The sequence below is a fragment of the Panthera onca genome, chromosome A2, assembly GCF_046562875.1.
Source record: "Panthera onca isolate mPanOnc1 chromosome A2, mPanOnc1 haplotype 2, whole genome shotgun sequence".
Classification (NCBI taxonomy): domain Eukaryota; kingdom Metazoa; phylum Chordata; class Mammalia; order Carnivora; family Felidae; genus Panthera; species Panthera onca.
In genome coordinates this window covers 2,318,057-2,337,078 of record NC_138340.1, presented here as the reverse complement: position 1 = coordinate 2,337,078, position 19,022 = coordinate 2,318,057, and the positions used below count along the sequence as shown (strand labels likewise).

The 19,022-nt window shown below is 58.6% G+C and overlaps 1 protein-coding gene across 5 annotated transcripts; it reads right to left on the bottom strand.

Moving 5' to 3' along the window:
• Positions 1–604: 604 nt before the first annotated feature.
• TLE6 (TLE family member 6, subcortical maternal complex member) lies at positions 605–10,907 on the bottom strand. 5 transcript variants are annotated; one of them, XM_078443646.2, is made up of 17 exons: positions 10,494–10,902; positions 9,805–9,911; positions 9,213–9,271; positions 8,810–8,855; positions 7,776–7,817; positions 4,695–4,757; positions 4,289–4,607; positions 4,152–4,174; positions 3,841–3,901; positions 3,658–3,761; positions 3,532–3,569; positions 2,706–2,958; positions 2,358–2,608; positions 1,929–2,070; positions 1,370–1,520; positions 1,053–1,129; positions 605–887 (listed from the first exon to the last, which is right to left on the bottom strand). In XM_078443646.2, exons 2-17 carry the CDS (start codon positions 9,871–9,873, stop codon positions 783–785), a joined length of 1,803 nt encoding a protein of 600 aa, XP_078299772.2. In that variant the 5' UTR covers positions 9,874–9,911; positions 10,494–10,902; the 3' UTR covers positions 605–782. The 5 variants fall into 5 exon arrangements, 4 of the variants coding, with proteins under 4 accessions (XP_078299772.2, XP_078299773.2, XP_078299774.2 ...); XM_078443647.2 differs by having other exon boundaries at positions 3,859–3,901; XR_013554369.2 differs by lacking the exon at positions 1,370–1,520 and having other exon boundaries at positions 773–887; positions 10,494–10,907.
• Positions 10,908–19,022: the final 8,115 nt, after the last annotated feature.

Below are 19,022 nucleotides of genomic sequence, written 5' to 3'. Positions count from 1 at the left end.
TTTTTGGGGGAGAGGACAATTCTCTAAGGAAAGCAGACCTCTTGGCACGATTGGGGGTGCTTATGCCGGAGGGGACAGGGCGAGCAGGTGGGGTCAGAGCCCCATGGGGGGAGGACAAGCCTGCCAGAGACTAATTGCTGTTTTGCTGCGAACTACTGTGTTCTGGGGGTGGGGGGTAGGTGGGCAAGGGACCCGATCACTCTCGGGAGGGCATCCTGGGCACCATGGGGCTGAGCAGCATCCCCAGCCCCCACCCACTTGGTGCCAGGCATAGCCCCCCACCCCCAGTCACGATGACCAGAAATGTCCAGATTTGCCCAGGTGAGATGCACCCATCTAAAGCGATAGGGCATCTTGGGAAGGGCGGAGAGCCCCACCCCTCGATGGCACAAATGGCTGGGAGACCCGTCTCTGGGAGATGAGGGGACAGGAAGAAGCGGTCCACGACCACCCCCACTCCCAACAGGGCGGTCAGTGGCTTTGAGGAGATTCTCAGTGAACGTGGAGTTAAGGCTGGGACACCCAGCTGGACAGAGTCCTTCCAAACCTCTGCAAGACGGGCGGGGGTGGGGGCGGGGGGGGGGGTATGCACAGAACCCTCTGCTATTTCCAATTGCTTTATTACATGTGACAAAGATCGCCGGCCCCATTGCGCAATGCGGAAGAGACCCGGCTCGCCCACCACACCCCTCCACCATTATGCCTCCACCTTGCTGGGGGAAAAGGACAAAAAAGAAAAAGAAAAAAAGGATCCCAAGTCAGGACAACTGGTACCAAGCCCCTCAGTAGGTGACCTGGTACACAGAGGCGTGGTCCCTGGACCCCGTGACAATCAGGCGGTTGTTGGGGGACACATCACAGCACAGGATGGAGGAGGTCTCGGGTACCTTGGAAGGCAGAAGGCCAGCATGAGCTGAGGGGGCTCACCCACCCCGCCCCTCACCTCTGCTGGCAGTTCAAGCCTGGTCCCTCTGGGGGCCTCTGCATCAGGACCCCTGCGTTCAGCTCCCAGACCTGAACGCTGCCCACCCCCCCCCCCCCCCCCCGGGTACCTGGAGCTCCACGGCCCCCGCTGGCATGCTGTAGACGCCAACCAGGTCGTCCGTCCCGACGCTCACCCACCACTGGCCTGGGAGGAGGCGGAAGGGACCAGTTTGGGGGGGAAATCGGCATCTGAGGGCAGGGCCGCTGGGGGTCTGGGACGCAGGGGTGGCCCCCCACCTCCCTCTTGCCTCTGTGGAAAGCATCACTGAGTGGTTCCTGCTGATGAAGGGTGTTGGGGGGTCAGGAGGGGTCAGGAAGGCGGGCTAGGATCCTGTGGGAGTCTGGGGACCACAGGGGACTTGCCTGCCCCTTCCTGGCCACTCACCGAGGGGGGAGAACTTCAGACCCAGGATGGTGCCGTCCTTACACCCCACCATGTGCTTCTGGCCCCCTCGGGTGGGCTGCAGCCACTGCTGGCCATTGGCTGTGCCCACCAGCACCCAGTCCTCCTGGGGACTAGGGGACAGGCTCATTATCTGGGGGGCAGGCGGCAGGGAAGAAGCTAGTCAGGTCCCAGCCTGGCCCAAGAGGCGGACAGGGGCACAGGGAGCCACCCTGGGGGCTGACCTCCTGCCAGCCTCCCGGCTTCGAGGGCCTAATGAGCAACTTCACACTGTGGGCCTCAGTCTGCTCATCTGTAAAGCAGGTTGGTTCCCTCTACCTTAAGGGCTGACTGCGGAGACTAAAGGGGGCTATGAGCACCTGAAACAATATGAAAGTGTCTGATGCTCTTGGGGCTGGAGGGGGAAGAACATCTCTAACGACCCTATTCCCGCCAGCACCACTGAGATGTGGGGTCCCATCCAGCCCCCTTCCACCTCCTTCTCTGTTCTGAGACCCAGCTACTACTACCTGGCCGACCAGACCCTTCCCAGCCTGCACACCTGAGACTCAAACTGGTACTCCTGAGGCTCTCTGGCAGCCCTCAGGTCCCAGCACCGCAGACAGGTGTCCAGACCCCCTGTCCAGACGTTCTGGTCTTTGACAGCAATGCTCTTGGCCCCATTCGGGTGGCCCGGCAGGTCCCTGGCCAGAAGGGGTATTGGGAGAGGGTCAGGGCTGAGACTCTGAGCCTTAAGCCCCAGGAACTCCCCTGCCCCACCGAACCACACCCGGGTGACAGATGGGGAAAGCGAGGCAGGCAAAAGTGCCAGGACTGGGTTTTGAAGAAACCCAGCCACGGTCTGAACTCAGGCCTTCAACGCTCTCGGATGCAAACGTAAGTGGTCCAGGGGTTTCTCTGCTTTGGGGCTGCCGGATCCCTACTCAGGCTTTCAGGATGACTCCGCGCCCCTCCCCCGCCCAGGCCTCACCTGATGACACTCTGGTCCCGTAGGTCCCAGATCCTGACTGTGCCCTCCGTGAAACCAGCCAAGGCCAGGCTGTCCTCAGGCTTGGAGGCCAGGGCCTGGCAGGTGAGGCCCGCGCAGGGCAGCTCACCGCTCACGTGCAGGGAGGGCGCGGTCAGGTCCCACACGCCCACGCCGGCCAGGTTGTGGCCACCCGCGAGCAGGGTCGTGCTGTCCGAGGACAGCAGGCAGGTGCGCAGGTAGGCCCGGCGGGTCTGTGGTGGGCAGAGACGCAGGGGACCGTCCTCGTCCTCTTCCGGGGGCTCTTCCGGCTCCCGCAGGCCCCGCCCCCAGAGCCAGCCCCTCCCTCACCTGTACGCACAGGTGGCTCTCGGGATACCTGTCCTCTACCACCTGGCTGGCCAGGCTCCACACTTTGACGCCACCCCTGCCACAGGTGAAGGCGTGCCGCACGAAGCTGCTGACGGCCGTGGCCAGCACGGGCTCCCCGTGTTCCAGCGTGCGCACCTTCTGCATTCTGTGTGGGATGGCCCGCTTCTTGGATTGCCAGGGCAAGGCGTCCGGTCTCTTCCACGTGTCGTCAAAGTCCTCAGGGTCCCAGCATCTTGGGAGGGGAAGCCCCGGGGCACCAGCCTACTGGTGAGCCTCTCCGCCCGGAGGGGACCACCCCTCAAACCCGAGGAGCTTCATCCTTTTGCAGACGTTGGGGTTCTCAGGCCTCGCTTCCCCCACGGCGCTACCCGTGCCCCCTCCTCAAGTATTCTCCCTCTCCTAGAGCCGAACATCACCCCCTTCCACCTGGAATGCTTTGCCCCATCCTAGCAAACTCCTACTCGTCCATCAAGACCCTAACCGTTATGCCCCTTCCCTCCAGGTAGCCTTCTCGTCCCCAGCTGGGCTCCCCCAGCCTCAGACCACAAGGTCAGGACTGTCTGCACCCAGCTCTAACACCCTCTTTCCATGGGAGTCCTTTCTGCAAAGCCAGAGCTAGTCACGTGGGGAGGGACAGTGATGCTGGCCTGACGGTCTCCGAGCTGCCCCTTTCCACCCAGATCCCTCAGCTCTGGTTACTGAGGACAGTAATACGGTGGTGGGGAAGGGGAGGACACACCCACATCCCTGGTCCCCTCTACCTGCCGGGGACAGAGGTGCAGGTAGGAGAGTGACAGATACTTACATGGGCTTCAGGAAAGGGCGGGCTCTCCCAGCAGGCTCCTGTGGGCGGGACCAGGGTCACGCTCAGCTCCTTCTGCCCCAGCCCTCCCAGCCTTCACGGAGGCCACCGCTCCGGCTGGGGCCTCACCTGGGCCACTCGGGAGAGCATCCCGTCCGCCTCGGTGCCTGGCTCTGTGCTCCCTTCGTGGGAGCCCTCAGGGGAGCTGAGGGAGGGCACAGGTGGGCTGAGAACTGGGCAAAGACAAGAGCAGATGAGTGGCGGGTGTGGGTCCTCGGGGCAGGCTGCCCCCCCTCCCCGCACTGGGATTACCCAAAGTGTCTTCCATACGTGGTTCCGGTCCTGAGTAGCGCGGTCCCAGGTCCTGACTCTCCTGCCCGTGGGAATTGGGGCGATCAGTTCAGACCAAAAGACCAGCCCAGGGTCAGTCTTAGACCCTGGAAACCTCAGGGAGGCCCAGGCGGTATAGACAGCACTCGCCAACAGCCCCAAGTCCCGAGTCCCCCGAGGGCATGCGCGGCTAAGGACCCAACGGATCCCAGGACCCCAGCACCCAGCCCGAGGGCCCAGTCCAGATCACCGCCAGCCAGAAGCCCAGCCCTCCAGGTAGCAGAGTCACTCACCAGGCCTGGCGCCTGCTCTGTCACTAGGACGATGGGGGGGGGGGGGGGTGTGAACAGGAGGACAAGGTTCAACTGTGCCGCCCCTGGACAGCCCCCTCCCACCCCACCCCCCAGCCCCTCGCCTGCGGGAGGCTCACGTGTGTGCTGCAGCCGCTCCCCCTTATTGTGGGTCCCGGCGAAGATCTGCCAGAGCTGCTCGGTCAGGACGTCCTGCCAGAGCTGGGGCTCCGAGTCCCAGGATGCCGGCGTGTCCAGCTGGTGGGCTGGGGCGTCGTCCACCCCCGAGCGCTGCGTGAGCCAGTCTGAGGACCTCGCGGCCACGACATCCTCGAAGTGTGGCCCCCGGAGACTGGAGCGCGGCGGGGTCGGGAGCGCCGGGTGCGGGGAAGCCTCGGGGCTGGGGGGCCCCCAGGAGTGCTGGTCAGCCAGCCCACCCGAGACCTGGCTCGAGGGCTCCTGCAAGCACACGGTTGTGAGGGGTGGGAGGGGGTGCCCTTGGCCCCGAGCCCGTCCCCTTCCCCACCTTGAGGGCCGGGCACCCACCTCCTCTGGCTGGAAGCCCCGGGGTCGACTCCAGGTCTCCATGGTCCGCAGGAAGTTTTCTGCCTGGAGGGGCAGACGTGTCCCAGCTAAGCCTCTGCAGCTGGACAGCCCCGGGGCGCAGACCTCCTCCTGCAAGGGTCCCTCAGTGTGCGAGGCGGGGACACACTGCCTGCCTTGAATGGTTCTGGGCGGACTGATTGATGGTAACACAGAGCCCTCGGCACCGGGCTGAGTGTGAAGAAAGTTCTTTGTACCCAGAACTCAGCAGCAGGTGGTAAAGCCTAACCCTAAAGGCCAGTCATTTTCATAAAATGGTAGAAGGTAGGATCCGATCTGTCCTCACCCCAGGACATATGCCCCTCTGCATGGGGACATGTGCGTTTGCTTAAGTGTTGGAAGCATATTAAGAAATCGATGAGGGGGACGCCTGGGTGGCTCAGTCGGTTGAGCGTCCGACTCTTGATTTCCAGGCAGGTCGTGATCTCACGGTTCATGGGTCTGAGCCCCACGTCAGGGCTCTGCTAACAGGGAAGAGCCTGCTTGGGACTCTCTCTCTCCCTCTTCCTGTGCCCCTCCCTCTCCCTGTCTCAAAATAAACAAACTTAAAAACGCAATTCCTCCAGTCTCAGGCAGGTCTCAACAGCCAAGCAGGACAGCACAGACCCCAGAAGCAGGGGTCCCGAGAATGTGCCTGCGTCAGGGCTGTGGGCAGACCAAACCTCTTGGCCACTATTCCCAAGAATCCGTGACGGGGAGCCCCCCCCCCCCCCTCCCCGTGGTGAGATAAGGACCTCGATGGGAACAAAGTGCAGCCACATTTAGTCCAGTGCCAGACTAAATACAGCGGGAATGTTCTAGACCTGCCCGTCTAAGGCAGTGGCTGCTAGCTTCGAGTGGCTACCGGGCACTTGAAATGTGGCTGGGGCCACGTGTTTAATGTCAACCCAGCTCCCGTGGCCTCCCGGAGAAGACGGCGTGGAGCTGGTCTTGGGTCTGTGGCTGTGCCAGCAGCGTCCCTGCCTTGTCAACAACGCGCACCCCTCCGTGGTGGGCACGGAGAAGCCGCCCAGAGTTGTCCGGCCCAGGGCAACCTCCAAAATCCTGGGAAAACGCCCTGATCCATGGAGAGAGAGAGAGCCGATAAAGCAATACGGTGTGGGTGCCAACCGTGGTCTGTCCTATTTAACAGGAGCTACGGGCATTCCCGTTTTGCAGATGAGAAAACAGAGGCCCAGAGAGGCAGAGGCAACTTCTCGAAGTCAGGACGGGGCTTACCTGCTTCCATCTGGAGCCTGGTCAGGCAGGCAGAATGGTGAGGGAGGGGGCGGGCAGCGGGACCCCCTCCCGTGGCCGTGGGCTGGGGCTGCCTCCTGGGGCAGCGGGTGATGGGTTCCCCAGCTGGGCCTCCCAGCAGCACGCGCCCAGGGGAGCCTTCCCCAACTCGCCCTGGCTCGTTAATCCGCAATTTACTGGCACTTGAGTGCACTCAGCATGGAAAGAGCTGCTCCCTCCTGCCTGCTAGCCGGCCCTCCCTGGGGAGAGGAGCTGGCTGGGCCAGCCTGCCGCTCCTGGGGATTTTAAATGTGCAGCGAGGAGGCTGGGAAAACAGGGAGCGGGAGACCGAGGGGAGACGACAGAGGAGTCTCTGAGGGACTTCGTGGCCAGCAAGGGTTCTAGGGATCTTCCCCTGAGTGGGTGTGAGGGGGGCTCCTGGCTTGAACAGCAACTCTCGGGGGCCTTGTCCCCTACATCCTTATAGTCAGCAAGTGCCGCGGGGATCCCCCCGAATCCACAATCTGATTAGTTCTCACCAGCAAAGCATTAAGTGACCACCCCACCCCGATGGTCCTGCTCTCCTGCCCTGCCCCCCACAGTCCATCCTCCAAAGGGCGCCCATGAGCGCCCAAGTCAGGTCTGCCCTTCCCTGCCTGCAGCCCTCCAAGGCTGGCACCACCCTGTGGGAAAAGCCAAGTCCTCCCCGAGGCCCCCACAGCCCTGCACCACCTCCCCTCCCTTCCTCTCGTCCCTTCATCACTAGGCTCCAGCCACTTACCCGGGCATGGTCTTGCCCCAGGACCTTTGTACCGGCTGTGTCCTCTGCCCATTCTGCTCCTCCCATCCTGGACATCTGCACTCCCTCCCTGGTCACCTTCCCAGCAGGCCTTCTCACTCCCACCCCTGCCCTCATGTCCCCCTGGGCGGCTCGGTCCCATCCCCGCGCCTTGCCCGGCTTTCACCACCCGACACTCTTGTTTACCAAGCTCTCATCACCCCAAGGGCACAGGTTCGTCTGTGTCCTTCTCTGCTATTTCCCTGGCGCCTGCAACCACACTTGGCAAGAAGGTGATGGATAAGGAGCTGTTGAATGAATAACCGTGTTCTGGTTGCTTCCTGCCCCCCCGCCACCCCCCCCCCCATCAGTCTCTCCCTGTTCTGTACACTGCCCACCCCAGGCCCTGCTAAGTTGCAGACACGGACCTGGCCTTCCGCCAGTCACATCTGGCACAGGCAGAAAGTCCTGCCAGCACCCAGGAGAGAGGGGCCAGGTGGCGGAAGGACAGGCAGGAGTGGAAGACAGGCTTCGGCTCGGGCACGGAGCCCTGTGCTGGGAGCCCAGGCCCCCGTGCAGATCTGCCACCCCCCCCCCCTCCAAGCTCATGTGCGATCCGGGCCCTGAGAACCCTCAGGCGCACGGAAGGCCGCAATCCGGGTGTGCCTGGCACATGACAGGCCCTTTGGGGCAGAAGTGACAGACCCAGACCTGCAAAGTGCTGACTGAAAAGGTCCCTGGCCTCCTCTGAGCCACGCAGGGACCTGGGAGCAGGCCGGGGAGGAGCCTCAAGAGGATGGGGGACGGGCTCCGATGTGCGGGTGCGTGGGGGCTCCGGGTCAGGCTGCCCTCCTCTGCCCACAGCACTCCAGGGCTCCCACCTCCTTCGGGGTGAAAGCCCACGTCCTCCCCACGGGCCCCACAAGGGCCCCCACAACCTGCCCCTGTCATAGCCTCTGTCTCTCCCCCCATTTTTCCTGTCTTTCAAGGAGGGGCAGCCGCAGCCCAGCTCCTGGTCATCAATCACTCACCTGCTTGTGATGTTCCTGGAGACCCTGCCGGATCTTCTGGAGCTGCAAGGGAACAGCAGGGATTGCACCGAGGTGGGGGAGGGGTGGGGTGGCCAATGGAAGCGGACAAGAGTAGGAATCGAAGGCTGTGCGTGCTTCTCCCCAACTATGTGATCCTGGATAAGGTGCCCTACCTCTCTGGTCACTACATCTATCAGGTGGGACACGACCCACCACACAGAGTGGGAGCTAATTAGGGACACCCTTGGATTTCATTCTTATGGTGAAGTTCAAAGACTCCCCAGAACCACGAGGCCCTACACACCTGCCCCTGTCCCTGTCCCCTCCCTGCCTTCCTCCCTCACTCTCCCTGCTCCAGCCACAGGGGCCTCCTGGCTTTTCCTCCTCCAGGCCCATCCCTGGCCCCAGGGCCTTTGCACAGGCTACACCCTCAGCCTGGAATGGGCTTCCCTGCTCTCTCAGGATTGAAAAGCTGCTTATCCTCCATACGTCACAGGAAACATCACTTCCTCCAGGAAGCCCTTCCTGACTATCTCAGCTCAAAATCTTTACTCCCGTCCACCCCCATCATCTTCCGGCTTCTTTATAGTGGTTACGGCTTATGAATCTGGTTTCTCCACTCACTTCTCTCTCTCCCCCCGCCTAGAGGTGCCCTGTGTCCAAGGAGCTCGCCACGAGTCAAGAGTGTACGCTTAGTCAAGTTGAAGATTCAGTTCCTCACAAGTTCTCCATGGGCCGCGTGTGGCCGGCGGGGTGCCATATTGGGCGCCGTTGATATAGAACATTCTCATTGCAGAAAGTTCTAGAAGACGGCACCATACTTAGCGCATACCCTCCCCAGGAGCAGGGGCTCCTGTTACCTATCCTTCAAGGATGAACTGTCAGCCAAAGAAACGCGCGGAATTTCTAACTTTTGCAGCGAGGCCAGTATTCACGAAGCACCCCCTTGAAGAAACTGGCCCAAAGGAAGCAGGAATAGGCGCAGGAGAGGGGGTCCCCAAACCCGGCTCGCCAGGCCGCCCGGTGGGGCTCACCGCGTGGTACGTGCTCTCCACCTGCGCCGTCAGGTGAGGGGGGAGCCTGAGCGGAAGAAAACCTCCGGTGAGAAGCGCCTTCAAGCCCCGCCCCCCCAACCAGCCCCGCCCCCGCCCGGGGAGGCCCTGGGGGCAGCGTCGGGACACGCGCTTATAGGTCTTGAAACACACAATCGAGGCAAGTACATTCGTGCTAAACAACACAACTCGAAAAGGTACGCGGGGGCCAGGATTGCTGTTGCTGGTTTTCCGTTTGCTTCGGGCTCCAGGGAGGCTCCCCGCCTGCCATTACTAGTTCTGTCTTTGGGGCGAGGGGCTCCGGGGCCACCGAGAGCGCGGACGGGACGCTCTCTCCCTCCGGGGGGCCACAGCGGGACCTCCAGCCCCTGAGCGCGGCCGTCACCTGGGAAACTGCCGCCGGAGCTGATCCAGGACGTCCGGGGAGTTCAGTTCTGGAGAAGCCTGGGGAAGGGGAGAGGAGGTAGATGCACCGCGGCCTCCCGCCGCCCTCAGGCCACAGCTCCCATCGGCGCCTCCCTCCCCGCCCCCCAGGGGGTGGGCTGGGGCCTCCTGAAACCTCCAGGGGAGCTCGCTTTCTCCGGTCACCTGAGTCCCCACCCAGCCCCCTCACCCCGGGAGTATCTCCCATTCTGCAGCTTGGCCTAAAGTCTCAAACACGGACTCTCTGCACAGTCCTGGAGAGAAAGTTTGCCCACACTGTTGGAAAGGGGTCGTTTCTGGAGCAAGGGGCTTCTACTTGTAAAATATTAACCAGAGATGCTGCAGTCATGTGTTCGTCACCTGGGGGATAAGAAGCTAGTGTAATTTACAAAGGGCCTTGGCACCTGTCGGGAGGTGTGACCGGTTAGCGCCCCCAGCCTGAAGGCCTGGCCACTTGCCCGTGACCCTCCAGCAGGAGCAGGACAGCCAGGTTTGAGCCCAGCTTCCAGGAATAAGCACCCACAGGGGTAAATGCCTCACCAGGCCCTCCTCACCAAAGTTCCTGGGGGCCTCCTCAGCCCTTGAGGGTGCTCCTGGGGGCGGAGATGGTCCCAAGAGGTCATCTTCAGGCAGTAGCCACAAGGACGTTAGCCAGGAGGCTCTAAAAGCGACAAAGTGATGGCGGGTCCTGAGGGCAGAAGGCCAAGCAGCCAGGGACAGAACCAGCACCCACCCACCCCCCATCCAGTCTCCCCTCCAGGACCGAGGCCTGGATCCCCATCACCTCCCTGACCTGCGCACTGCATGACCTATATCCTGTGTTCGGTTATCAAACGCTGGGGCCTCCAGCTGCCCCCACGGATGCTGGGCCGCATCCAGGGGCCTCATCCCATGGGCTGGGAGGGAGATGGTGTCAAACACTTACACCCTCCCTACCAGCTGCTGCCAGGGCTGGGGGAACCCCCCGAGAAGGATGCTAAACTTCAACCTCAGTTTTGAGACAGTGTGAGACAAATTTGAGCACGGGTGAACATCACTGGGAAGGGGTTTTGAAGGATGAGTAAGAGTTGGCTAGGGGAATCAGGACGTCTCAGACGCGAGGAAAGGGACCGCTCTCCACCGCAGTCACTCCTGTGGCACCAAGCCCCCTTTTTACTCGGCTTCTGCCCCTCACCAGCCTTCCAGCCTCCTCCCCAACCCCGCGGCCTCTGGGGTCCTCCAGGAGACTCGCCTGCCCACTCACCTCCCTTAGGACGGAGGCCCAGAACAGCAAGAAGGAAGCGACGTGGGGGGGGGGGGGGGCGACCAAGTTCAGGCTGAGAATGAGCGCCCCTCCAGTTCTCCCCTCATCCCGGAGCCCTTTGACCCCTCGGGCCCCGCCCCGGCCCGCCCCGGCCCCGCCCCGCCGGGCGCCACCTGCACCACGAGGACGATCAATGAACGGGCAGCAGCTGCACGTGGGCTCGGACTCCGCGGGCGGCCGCTGCGGGCTCTGGCCAATCGCGAGGCCGCTTGCCCACGTGGCCCACGGCCGCTATCGCTGATTGGCCGGCTCGCCCCAGCCGCCGGCCGGGCTGTCAATCAGCGCGCCCGGCGCCGCCGCTTAACCCTCGCGGTACCGCTGTGGGGGGGAGGGCAGCGGGCAGAGCCGCGGGCAGTTCGGGGTCCGGGCAGGGGCGAGGATATTTAGAAGGGTCTGGGGCTTGGGGTCAGAGGGTGCCACCTGGGAAGGAGCTGGGCGGCGTGCAGTTGCATTGTTTAGAGAGGACCGTCTTTAGCCTTGCCCGGGAGTGGCTGGTGGCTAGGGGTGGGGCTGGGGCTGGGGGCCGAATCTTTCGCACTCATTCCGGTCCTCGCACGGGGGCTGATAACGTTTTCCCCTCAATATTAATAACGTGCAGTGCAGACGAAGGACGTTTCAAGCCCCCTTAATGGGGAAAACGTAACAGGTCCCTTTCACCCAGCACCAAGCCCTGGGCTCTGTATTTTTGTCAGTGAATTTTCCCAACTGCCCTCCCCCGCGCCCCGCCCCCCCCCCAGGCCGGCGTCTGAGCACCAAAAGCGGGAACTGCAGAGGCCTTGACTCTGGTACAAGTTTTCAAGGCCAGGGTAGGAATGGGTCGTGGGTATTCCAGGCTTGGGATGGTAAAAAGATAAGCGGGGGGGGGGAATTCAGGAGTTTGGGTTGTAGGAGGCCAGGGATTCTAGGTTTCTGTTTTGGCCTGGTTTGCAAATGCCTACTGGAGGTGTGCCGTGGTCTTGCCTACCCCAGGACCTTTGCACTAACCATTCTCTCCTCTGCCAGGAATAGTCTCCCCCTGACAGCCACTCAGAGGTCACCAGACCTCCGGGAGGCCTCCCCTCACATTCCCTTTAAAAAATGAACTTCCAACACCACCACCACCACCCCCACCACCCCCATTCTCCCTTTCTTAATTTTTCCCCAAATGCGGTTTGAATTGGCACTAATCTTGCAATCTCAGTGGCTGTAGGTCATGCTGTGTTCAAAATTCACATAACACACAACGCTGATAGGATTCTCAGACATTCTTGCACAGGCCACAGGGCACCTGGGTAGGTGTGCTGGCTTGGGATCCAAAGGAATGAGCGAGTGAGTGAGTGAACAGTCCGCTTGCCCATCATCTGCGCTTTGTCTGGGGCTGGGGGAGGTGGGCACCCTGGGAGTTCAGATCCTGGGATGCACCGTCCCCAGAGGTCCTAATGTAAACACACAACTTGGGTTTTGTGGCTGGTCTGTGGAGGAGAAAGCGAGGGCTGCCGCGTAGCAGCCGCAGAAAAGGTTTTCACCCACGATCCCTCAACTGGCCCTTAATTGAAGCGTATTTTATTTATGGGCCAGTCTGCTAATTGCCTCCCCCTGTGCGCTTGGCTCTTCTCTCCGTGGTTGCTGGGCACACCAGTTTATCCAAGGCAGTCGGTCTCATACGGGATCCGCTGGGTACCTGTGGCTATTTAAATTCAAACAAATTAAAATTAAACAGAATTTAAAACTCCGTTCCTCAGGCTCACTGTCCGTGTGTCAATTTCTGCACAGTCACCCGCGGCTGGGGACGACCGTCCACACTGGACAGTGCAGATCTGAGGTCCTTAAAGCAGAAAAATGTCTAGGTCCACACAGAGGTCAGGAGCCGTCCACGGCATCATCCATTCTCCTCTCGCCCGTGGACGCCCCGCATGCCGGTGGGCTAATAGCTGGGACTTGGGCTGGCCTGTGCTCACCCTGTCCTTCCTTTCGCTGTCCCCCGCTTGCCCTGGTCTGGCTAGCAGGGACGCAGGCTTCCTTGAGCCCTTTGGAAGGGCTCAGGGCACAGAGGAGGCGGGGGCAGGGAGGAAGCAAAGACTTCCTTCTTGGCTTTTGAGTTGTGGTTGCCCGGGAAGCCCCAGGGTCTGGATGAAAGTTTGACAGAAAAGGGGTTTCCATTTCCAAAGCTTTGGAGATGACCTCAAGCCCCCAGGTTCTGCCTTCTGTCCAGGGTTACTTGCCTTGGGGACAGGCCACGCAGGAGGCTCAAGAAAAAGCCCAGGGTGCAGAGGGGGCTGTGGAGTGCCTACAGGGAGGTGACAGCAGGGAGGTGGTGACAGGTTTCAGCCTTGGGCCTCCATTTTCTCCCCTATCCCCAGGACATCTCAATGGCCTTCGTGGGCAAGAGACAAAAGCCAAGTGACACACGTGAAGGAGCAGGTGTAGAAAGCCAGCGGGTAGAAGGACCTCGGTGTCCAGCCAGCAGATGAATGACTGACAGGCAGAAGGACAGGGACCCTCCCAAGACAGTGGCGGGGCCCAGTGATACTCGAGGGTAGCAGGCCCCTCAGCTGCCCCTCTCCAATGCCACAAGGAACACCCTTGAACTTAGACCTGGCCCCAGGAAAAGCGAATTGATTGAATTACCCAGAATTGATTGAAGTTTGCCTCCTGCCATCTGGTGGAGAGAGCCTTGTATTCATTTCCGGGGCTGCTCTAACAGGCCCCACATGCCCAGGGGCCTGACACAACAGAAATCTATTCTATCATGTTCTGGAGGCCAGAAGTCCAAAATCACCGTGTCAGCAGCGCTGTGCTCCCTGCAGCGGCTCTCGGGGAGGATGCTTCCTGCCCTTCCTGTTTCTAGCGTGGCCCCTGTGCCTTGGTGTCCCTTGGCGTGTAGACACATCTCTCCAATCTTTGTGTCTGTCCTCACTTGTCCGGCCTCCCGTTCCACATGTTCTCCCCGTGTGTGTCTGTGTCCAAATCCCCCTCTTATAAGGACACCGGTCATTGGATTTAGGGCCACTCTACTCCAGTAGGACCCCGTCTTAAATAGTTACACCTGAAGTCATTCTGTTTCCAGAAAAGGTCACATTCCCAGAGACGAGAGATGAAAATGTGAAAGAAACTGTTTGAAGGGCACAGTTATATTCTCTATGAGCTCAGAGAGAAATTAAGTGGATAAATCAACCCATTCAATCCTCCATGAATCCAGAGAGGTTAACTGACCTCCCCAGGGTCACACAGTTATTAAATGGCTAATCCAGGATTTGAACCCGGGTCACCTTGCTGTGAGAAGTGTCCTTGTAACCCTGACACCATTATGCTCAGGTCTAAAGTAGGTTCCTGTCATTGAACTGGACCCGAACATGCAGGAAGGTGTGTCCATTCTAGGAGTGGATTTCGGATCACCTGGACCTGGCTCTCGCTTCCAATGAAATCCAGATGTATTAGCTACTGCTGCATAACAAACTGTCCCCAAAGTTAGTGGCTTAAACAATAAACATGTATCATCTCACACAGGCTCCGGTAGCCAGGAATCTGGAGGTGGCTTTGCTGGGTCGTCATTGGGTGGCTGATAAATAGCTGTTCCAGGGCGCCTGGGTGGCTCAGTCGGTTAGGCGTCCGACTTCGGCTCAGGTCACGATCTCATGGTCCGTGAGTTCGAGCCCCGCGTTGGGCTCTGTGCTGACAGCTCGGAGCCTGGAGCCTGCTTTGGATTCTGTGTCTCCCTCTCTCTCTGCCCCTCCCCTGCTCACCCTCTGTCTCTGTCTCAAAAATAAATAAAAACATTAAAAAAAAAAATAGCTGTTCCAGCTTCCCTGCCCCCCTCCCCAGCGGACATGGTCTGCCACCCAGAAGTCGATTTAAAAATCTCACTGAGGCCCCATCACTTTCCTGCGTCCCTAATGCTACTCCCTACCCAGTGCTTTGTTGTTAAGTTAATTCTTCTTTGTCCTGTTCATGGGCGGCCCTAAGGGTGACTGAGTGGATAACACCTGCATCAGTCCACATGCCTTTTTTGTGTTCTTCTCCCTCGGATGTCGGTGTCTCAGTTGTGGGGTCCAAGGTGACTTCGCCTCCCCCGCCCTGGACATGCTCCCCCACTGGGGCTGGTGCTAAGGCTGTCAGAGGACTTGGGGAGGAGATGTGACCCGAATGAGGCCCCCATATCACCGCTTCCTGTGACGTAGTGCAGAGACTCGCGCATCCAGCCAGCTCTCGGGAGATTTAAGACGAAGTGTAACCCAGGCTGGTTAATTGAGCCCTGGGCTGCTGAGGGCTTCCTAGCAGATCCGCACGTGGCCAGCTGTGAATACCAGTGACGTCCTCCCAGTGAAGGCAGCAGCCTTGTCCCGGAGAGACACCCCCCCCCCCCCCCCTCCAAAGGCAGGGAGAGGCTGCATTCGCCTTCCGGAGGGGCCAGTTCATTGCCTTTAGGAGGTGGGAAGAGGGGAAGGTGAATCCTACTAGGCCCTATCCCGACGCCCATTCATAGTTGAACTTGTGGTCTCTGGCTCCCTCTGCTGGCGAGATATTTTATTACAGCGCTGTTGCCGCAGCGTTTCTGCACCGTGAGGCCGCCAGCTTGCAGCCGCGCACGTAAATTTAGTAAATTTGTCCCGGCGTACAACCATCACCACAACCGAACCTTAGCACATTTCCGTCACCTCAGAAGGGTCCCTCTGGTCCATTTTGACACCCCCCCCCCCCATTCCCTAGCTTTCTGTCCTCCAGGGGTATCTCCTTTCCTAGAAATGTCATATAAATGGGCTTATAAATGTGTCTTTTGTATCTGGCTCCCTTCACTGGAGGTAAGTTTTTGAGGTGCATCTACGTTTCTGCGTGGATCAGCACTTCGTGTGCCTTGTCGTTGCCCACGAGCGTTCCGCTGCGTGGACGGACCCCATTGTGTTTACGCACGCGCCCTTGATGGTGGTTTCTAATTTGGGTGATCACGAATCCGGCTACCAGGAACATCCGTGTATGTCTGTGTTGGGATTTGATTTCATCTCTCTCGGGTGGATCCTCTGAGTTGAATCGGTAGGTATATGATAAGGTGTCTCTTTAACTTTTCTGGAAGCTTCCAGAGGCTTTCTTCCTAAAGTGGCTGCACCATTCTGCATTCCCACCAGCTGTGTGTGAGGCCCCAGAGGCTCCCCATTCTCACAGTGGGGAAACTTTTCAATTAGGGGATTCCCGGACCAGGGACTTCTTCCTTCTCAGAAGGGTCTCCCGGCGGCCAGGCCCAGCTTGCCCTCATCTGGCTGCGGGCCTGATCGTGAACTCCATTTCTGCCCCCATCCTCTGAGATTGGACGCCAGACTCAGAGTCAGGCGGGTCTGGGATGTCCACGCACTGTGGGTCCTTGTGGGTGAGGACCTGTGCCTTCAGTTTGTCTCTGTTTATCCATCTTTCTATTATTTACTGCCTACGGATGCTTTTAAAAAATGTCCCACTGGGGGCGCCCGAGTGGCTCGCTTGGTTGAAGCGTCTGACTCTTGGTTTTGGCTCAGGTCATGATCTCACGGTTCTTGGGTTCGAGCTCTGTCCTGACAGCGTGGAGCCTGCTTGAGATCTTCTCTCTCCCTCTCTCTCTGCCCCTCCCATGAGTGCGCACTCTCTCTCTCTCTCTCAAAATAAATAAAATAACCTCTAAAAGTAAAATAAAATAAAATAAAATAAAATAAAATAAAATAAAATAAAATAAAATAAAAGTGTCCCCCCAAAGAACCACACTGGTGCATTGCTTCTAAACACAGAACAAACCTCAAAGGTTTCAAATGAAGAATTATCATCACCTGCTGGGTCCTCAGTGGGATTCCTAGGCATCGGCCACATGTTACTTTTACCCTTTTCCTCAGGTGTTTGCCTACATATCTTTAAGTCGGGTGGTTCTCAAGCTGCTGGGCACCAGCATCCGCGGGGGAGGGGTCGTGCAAACACAGGTCACTGCACCCCAGCCTCAGAGTTTCCAATGCAGGAGATCTGTGGGTGGGGGTCCAAGGGTCTATATTTTGAGCTAGCTCCCAGGGGACCTCGTTACGGCTGGCGCAGAGCCCTGCTGGGAACCGAAACTCTCCATGGCTTTTGCAGTGCTGGACGTGGTGGCTCCATGTGACGACGCAGGGCTTAGCCCGTCGCACCCAGCCCTGTCTCCCCATCCGCTTCCCTTCCCCACCGTCAAGTCCAGTTAGATCGACTAGGGGCCTCGCCGTTACTGTGATGGTAAGTGCTGCTGTCCTCTGACCTCTTTGGTACACGTGGCGACAGAAACGGGCTAGTGGATGGGGGCAACTGGGGGGGTTCAGCCGGTGAAGGAACCCGACTGACTGATTTCCGTTCAGGTCATGACCCCACGGTGGTTCGTGAGTTCAAGCCCTGCGTGGGGCTCTGCGCTGACAGCTCAGAGCCTGCTTGGGATTCTCTCCCTTCTGTGTCTCTGCCCCTCCCCTGCTCACTGTCTCTCTCTCTCTCTCTCTCTCTCTCTCTCAAAATAAATAAATACATAAACGTTAAAAAAAAAAAAAAAAAAAGAAGGAAACATGTACTCATGGAACCGAGGAAATGGATGCCTAATTTTCTTTAAATTAAATTAATTAAAGTTTAGATTTTAAAAACGATGCTTGATTAGGGGTGACTAAGCCTCCCGGTGTGTCTGGCAGGATGTTAGGGACCGAAAGTGGACGGTGCTGGTCCAACCAGGACGATAAGAGAAAGTGTTTCTGTTTGGGACAACTGGGACGATCTGGGGGTGCAAATCTAATTTTCTCACGGCAAATTTTATGACATCTCAGTGGGGAGGGGGGTCAAGGATTTGCAGTGACAACCACGGGGTCAAACTGAGGGTGTCAAGCACTCGGGAATTTGAAGCGTTTGTACCCGAAAAAAGGTGGGATGCTCTTGAGTGTTTTCCATACCGATTACATTTGAAAGGCTACGACTTCAGACAAATTGGGGTAAATATACTGTTAGAGGTAATTTTACTTCTGTTTTCTTCCTTTTTAAAAAACGTGGCTAGAAAAATTTCAACTGCATACGCAGCTCACCCCTTATTTTCCTTGGCCGTCACTGCCCTCCAGATGACCCTGTTATCAACCTGCTCTTTCTTCGTTTTCTGGCTCATCGTTTATTTGGTAAGGACTTTTTTGAGCTGTAACGCCCACGCCACGCAACTGACCTATTTCAAGTGTAGAATTCCGTGTTTGTTTGTGTGTTTGTTTGAAGTACGTTCGCAGGGTTGTGCAATCATTAGCACAACTAATTGTAGAACATTCTGTCACCCCAAAAAGGAACCCAGTCTCCATCAGCGGTCACCCCCACCTCCGCCCCCGGCCCCCACGAGCCCCCTTCCCGTCCGTGGATGGGGCTGTTGTGGACGTTCCACTCGCGTGGCCTCATATCCCGCGTGGCCTCTCGCGTCCGGTTCCCTCCCTGCGCGTCGTGCGTTTGGGGTTTGTCCGCGGGGGCGGCGAGCGTGGGCGCCTCGCTTCTGCTCCCGCCGAGGGACGTGCGCGTGCGCGGTGGACACGGTCAGCCGTGGACGTGCGCATGCGCGGTGGGTGCACCTGAGGGGCGTGCGCGCTGGACACGGTCGTCTGTGGGTGTGCGCGTGCGCGATGGACGCATTGTGTTTCCGCGTGTGGGCCTCTATTTCACGTACACTTAAGTTGTTCACATTAGTATTTAGTTGCCTTTTTCATCCTGTTTTTCCTCTGCTTACAATATATTCTTTTTTTTTTTTGCTTGCAATATATTCTTAACAAGCAGCCGGAAAATGGTTCAAACATTGAGTGGGCTCCTGTCCCTCCCCTGCTCAAACTCTTTCCCCCCCGCCCTCCCGCAGATGCAAAGCCAAAGTCTTCAGGTGGCTTCCAAAAGTGCTGCAGGGTCTTTACCGGATTACAACCCCTTCTGATTAATGCCGGACCACAGTCCCTTTACTCAGCCCCACAGACCTTCCTGCCATTGCTCACAGACGACCACAGGACTTTTGCACCGGCTCTCTGCCCACCTGGAACAGTCTTCTCCGTGACTGTGTTGTGACTCATTCCCTCTAGTACTTCCGGGTCTTAGCTCCAGGTCACCTCTTCGGAGAGGCCTTCCCTGACCCCCACCTACATGAAACCGCACCCTACCTCTGCCCAAGGCGCTTCCCAGTCCTCTTACCTTGTTTGCTTTTGTTTCACACCGCTTTTCACCGTCGGACAGCCGTATATTAGTTTGGAAACTAGGAGGCGAGGCTCATTGGAAACCATTCCAGAAGCCCTTACGACGGATGCTTCTTGCCTGGAGCAGGCTCTGCCAGGATCCATCACCTTGTACCCCGAACACTCCCCGCATTTGCCAGTGGGTCCTTAGTATTCTACCATAAGCCAGAGCCTTCCTTTTCCCCTGTGAACCTGTTTATTTCAGAGCCCCATTTTTAAAATGGCTTCTCTATTCATTATTCTCTGTAATTATCTTGATGGTCCCATGGTCTGAGATTTGGCCAGACTTCAAGCT

Excerpts from the sequence above, each read along its gene's own strand:
- TLE6 (XM_078443646.2), bottom strand. The coding sequence starts at position 9,873 with ATGACCTCTTGGGACCATCTCCGCCCCCAGGAGCACCCTCAAGGGCTG. Across the intron at positions 3,902-4,151 it reads CAGAGCAGGCGCCAGGCCTG|GAGAGTCAGGACCTGGGACC; the intron begins GTGAGTGACTCT and ends TCCCACGGGCAG. Across the intron at positions 2,959-3,531 it reads CGCCCTTTCCTGAAGCCCAT|ATGCTGGGACCCTGAGGACT; the intron begins GTAAGTATCTGT and ends TCCCCTCCCAAG.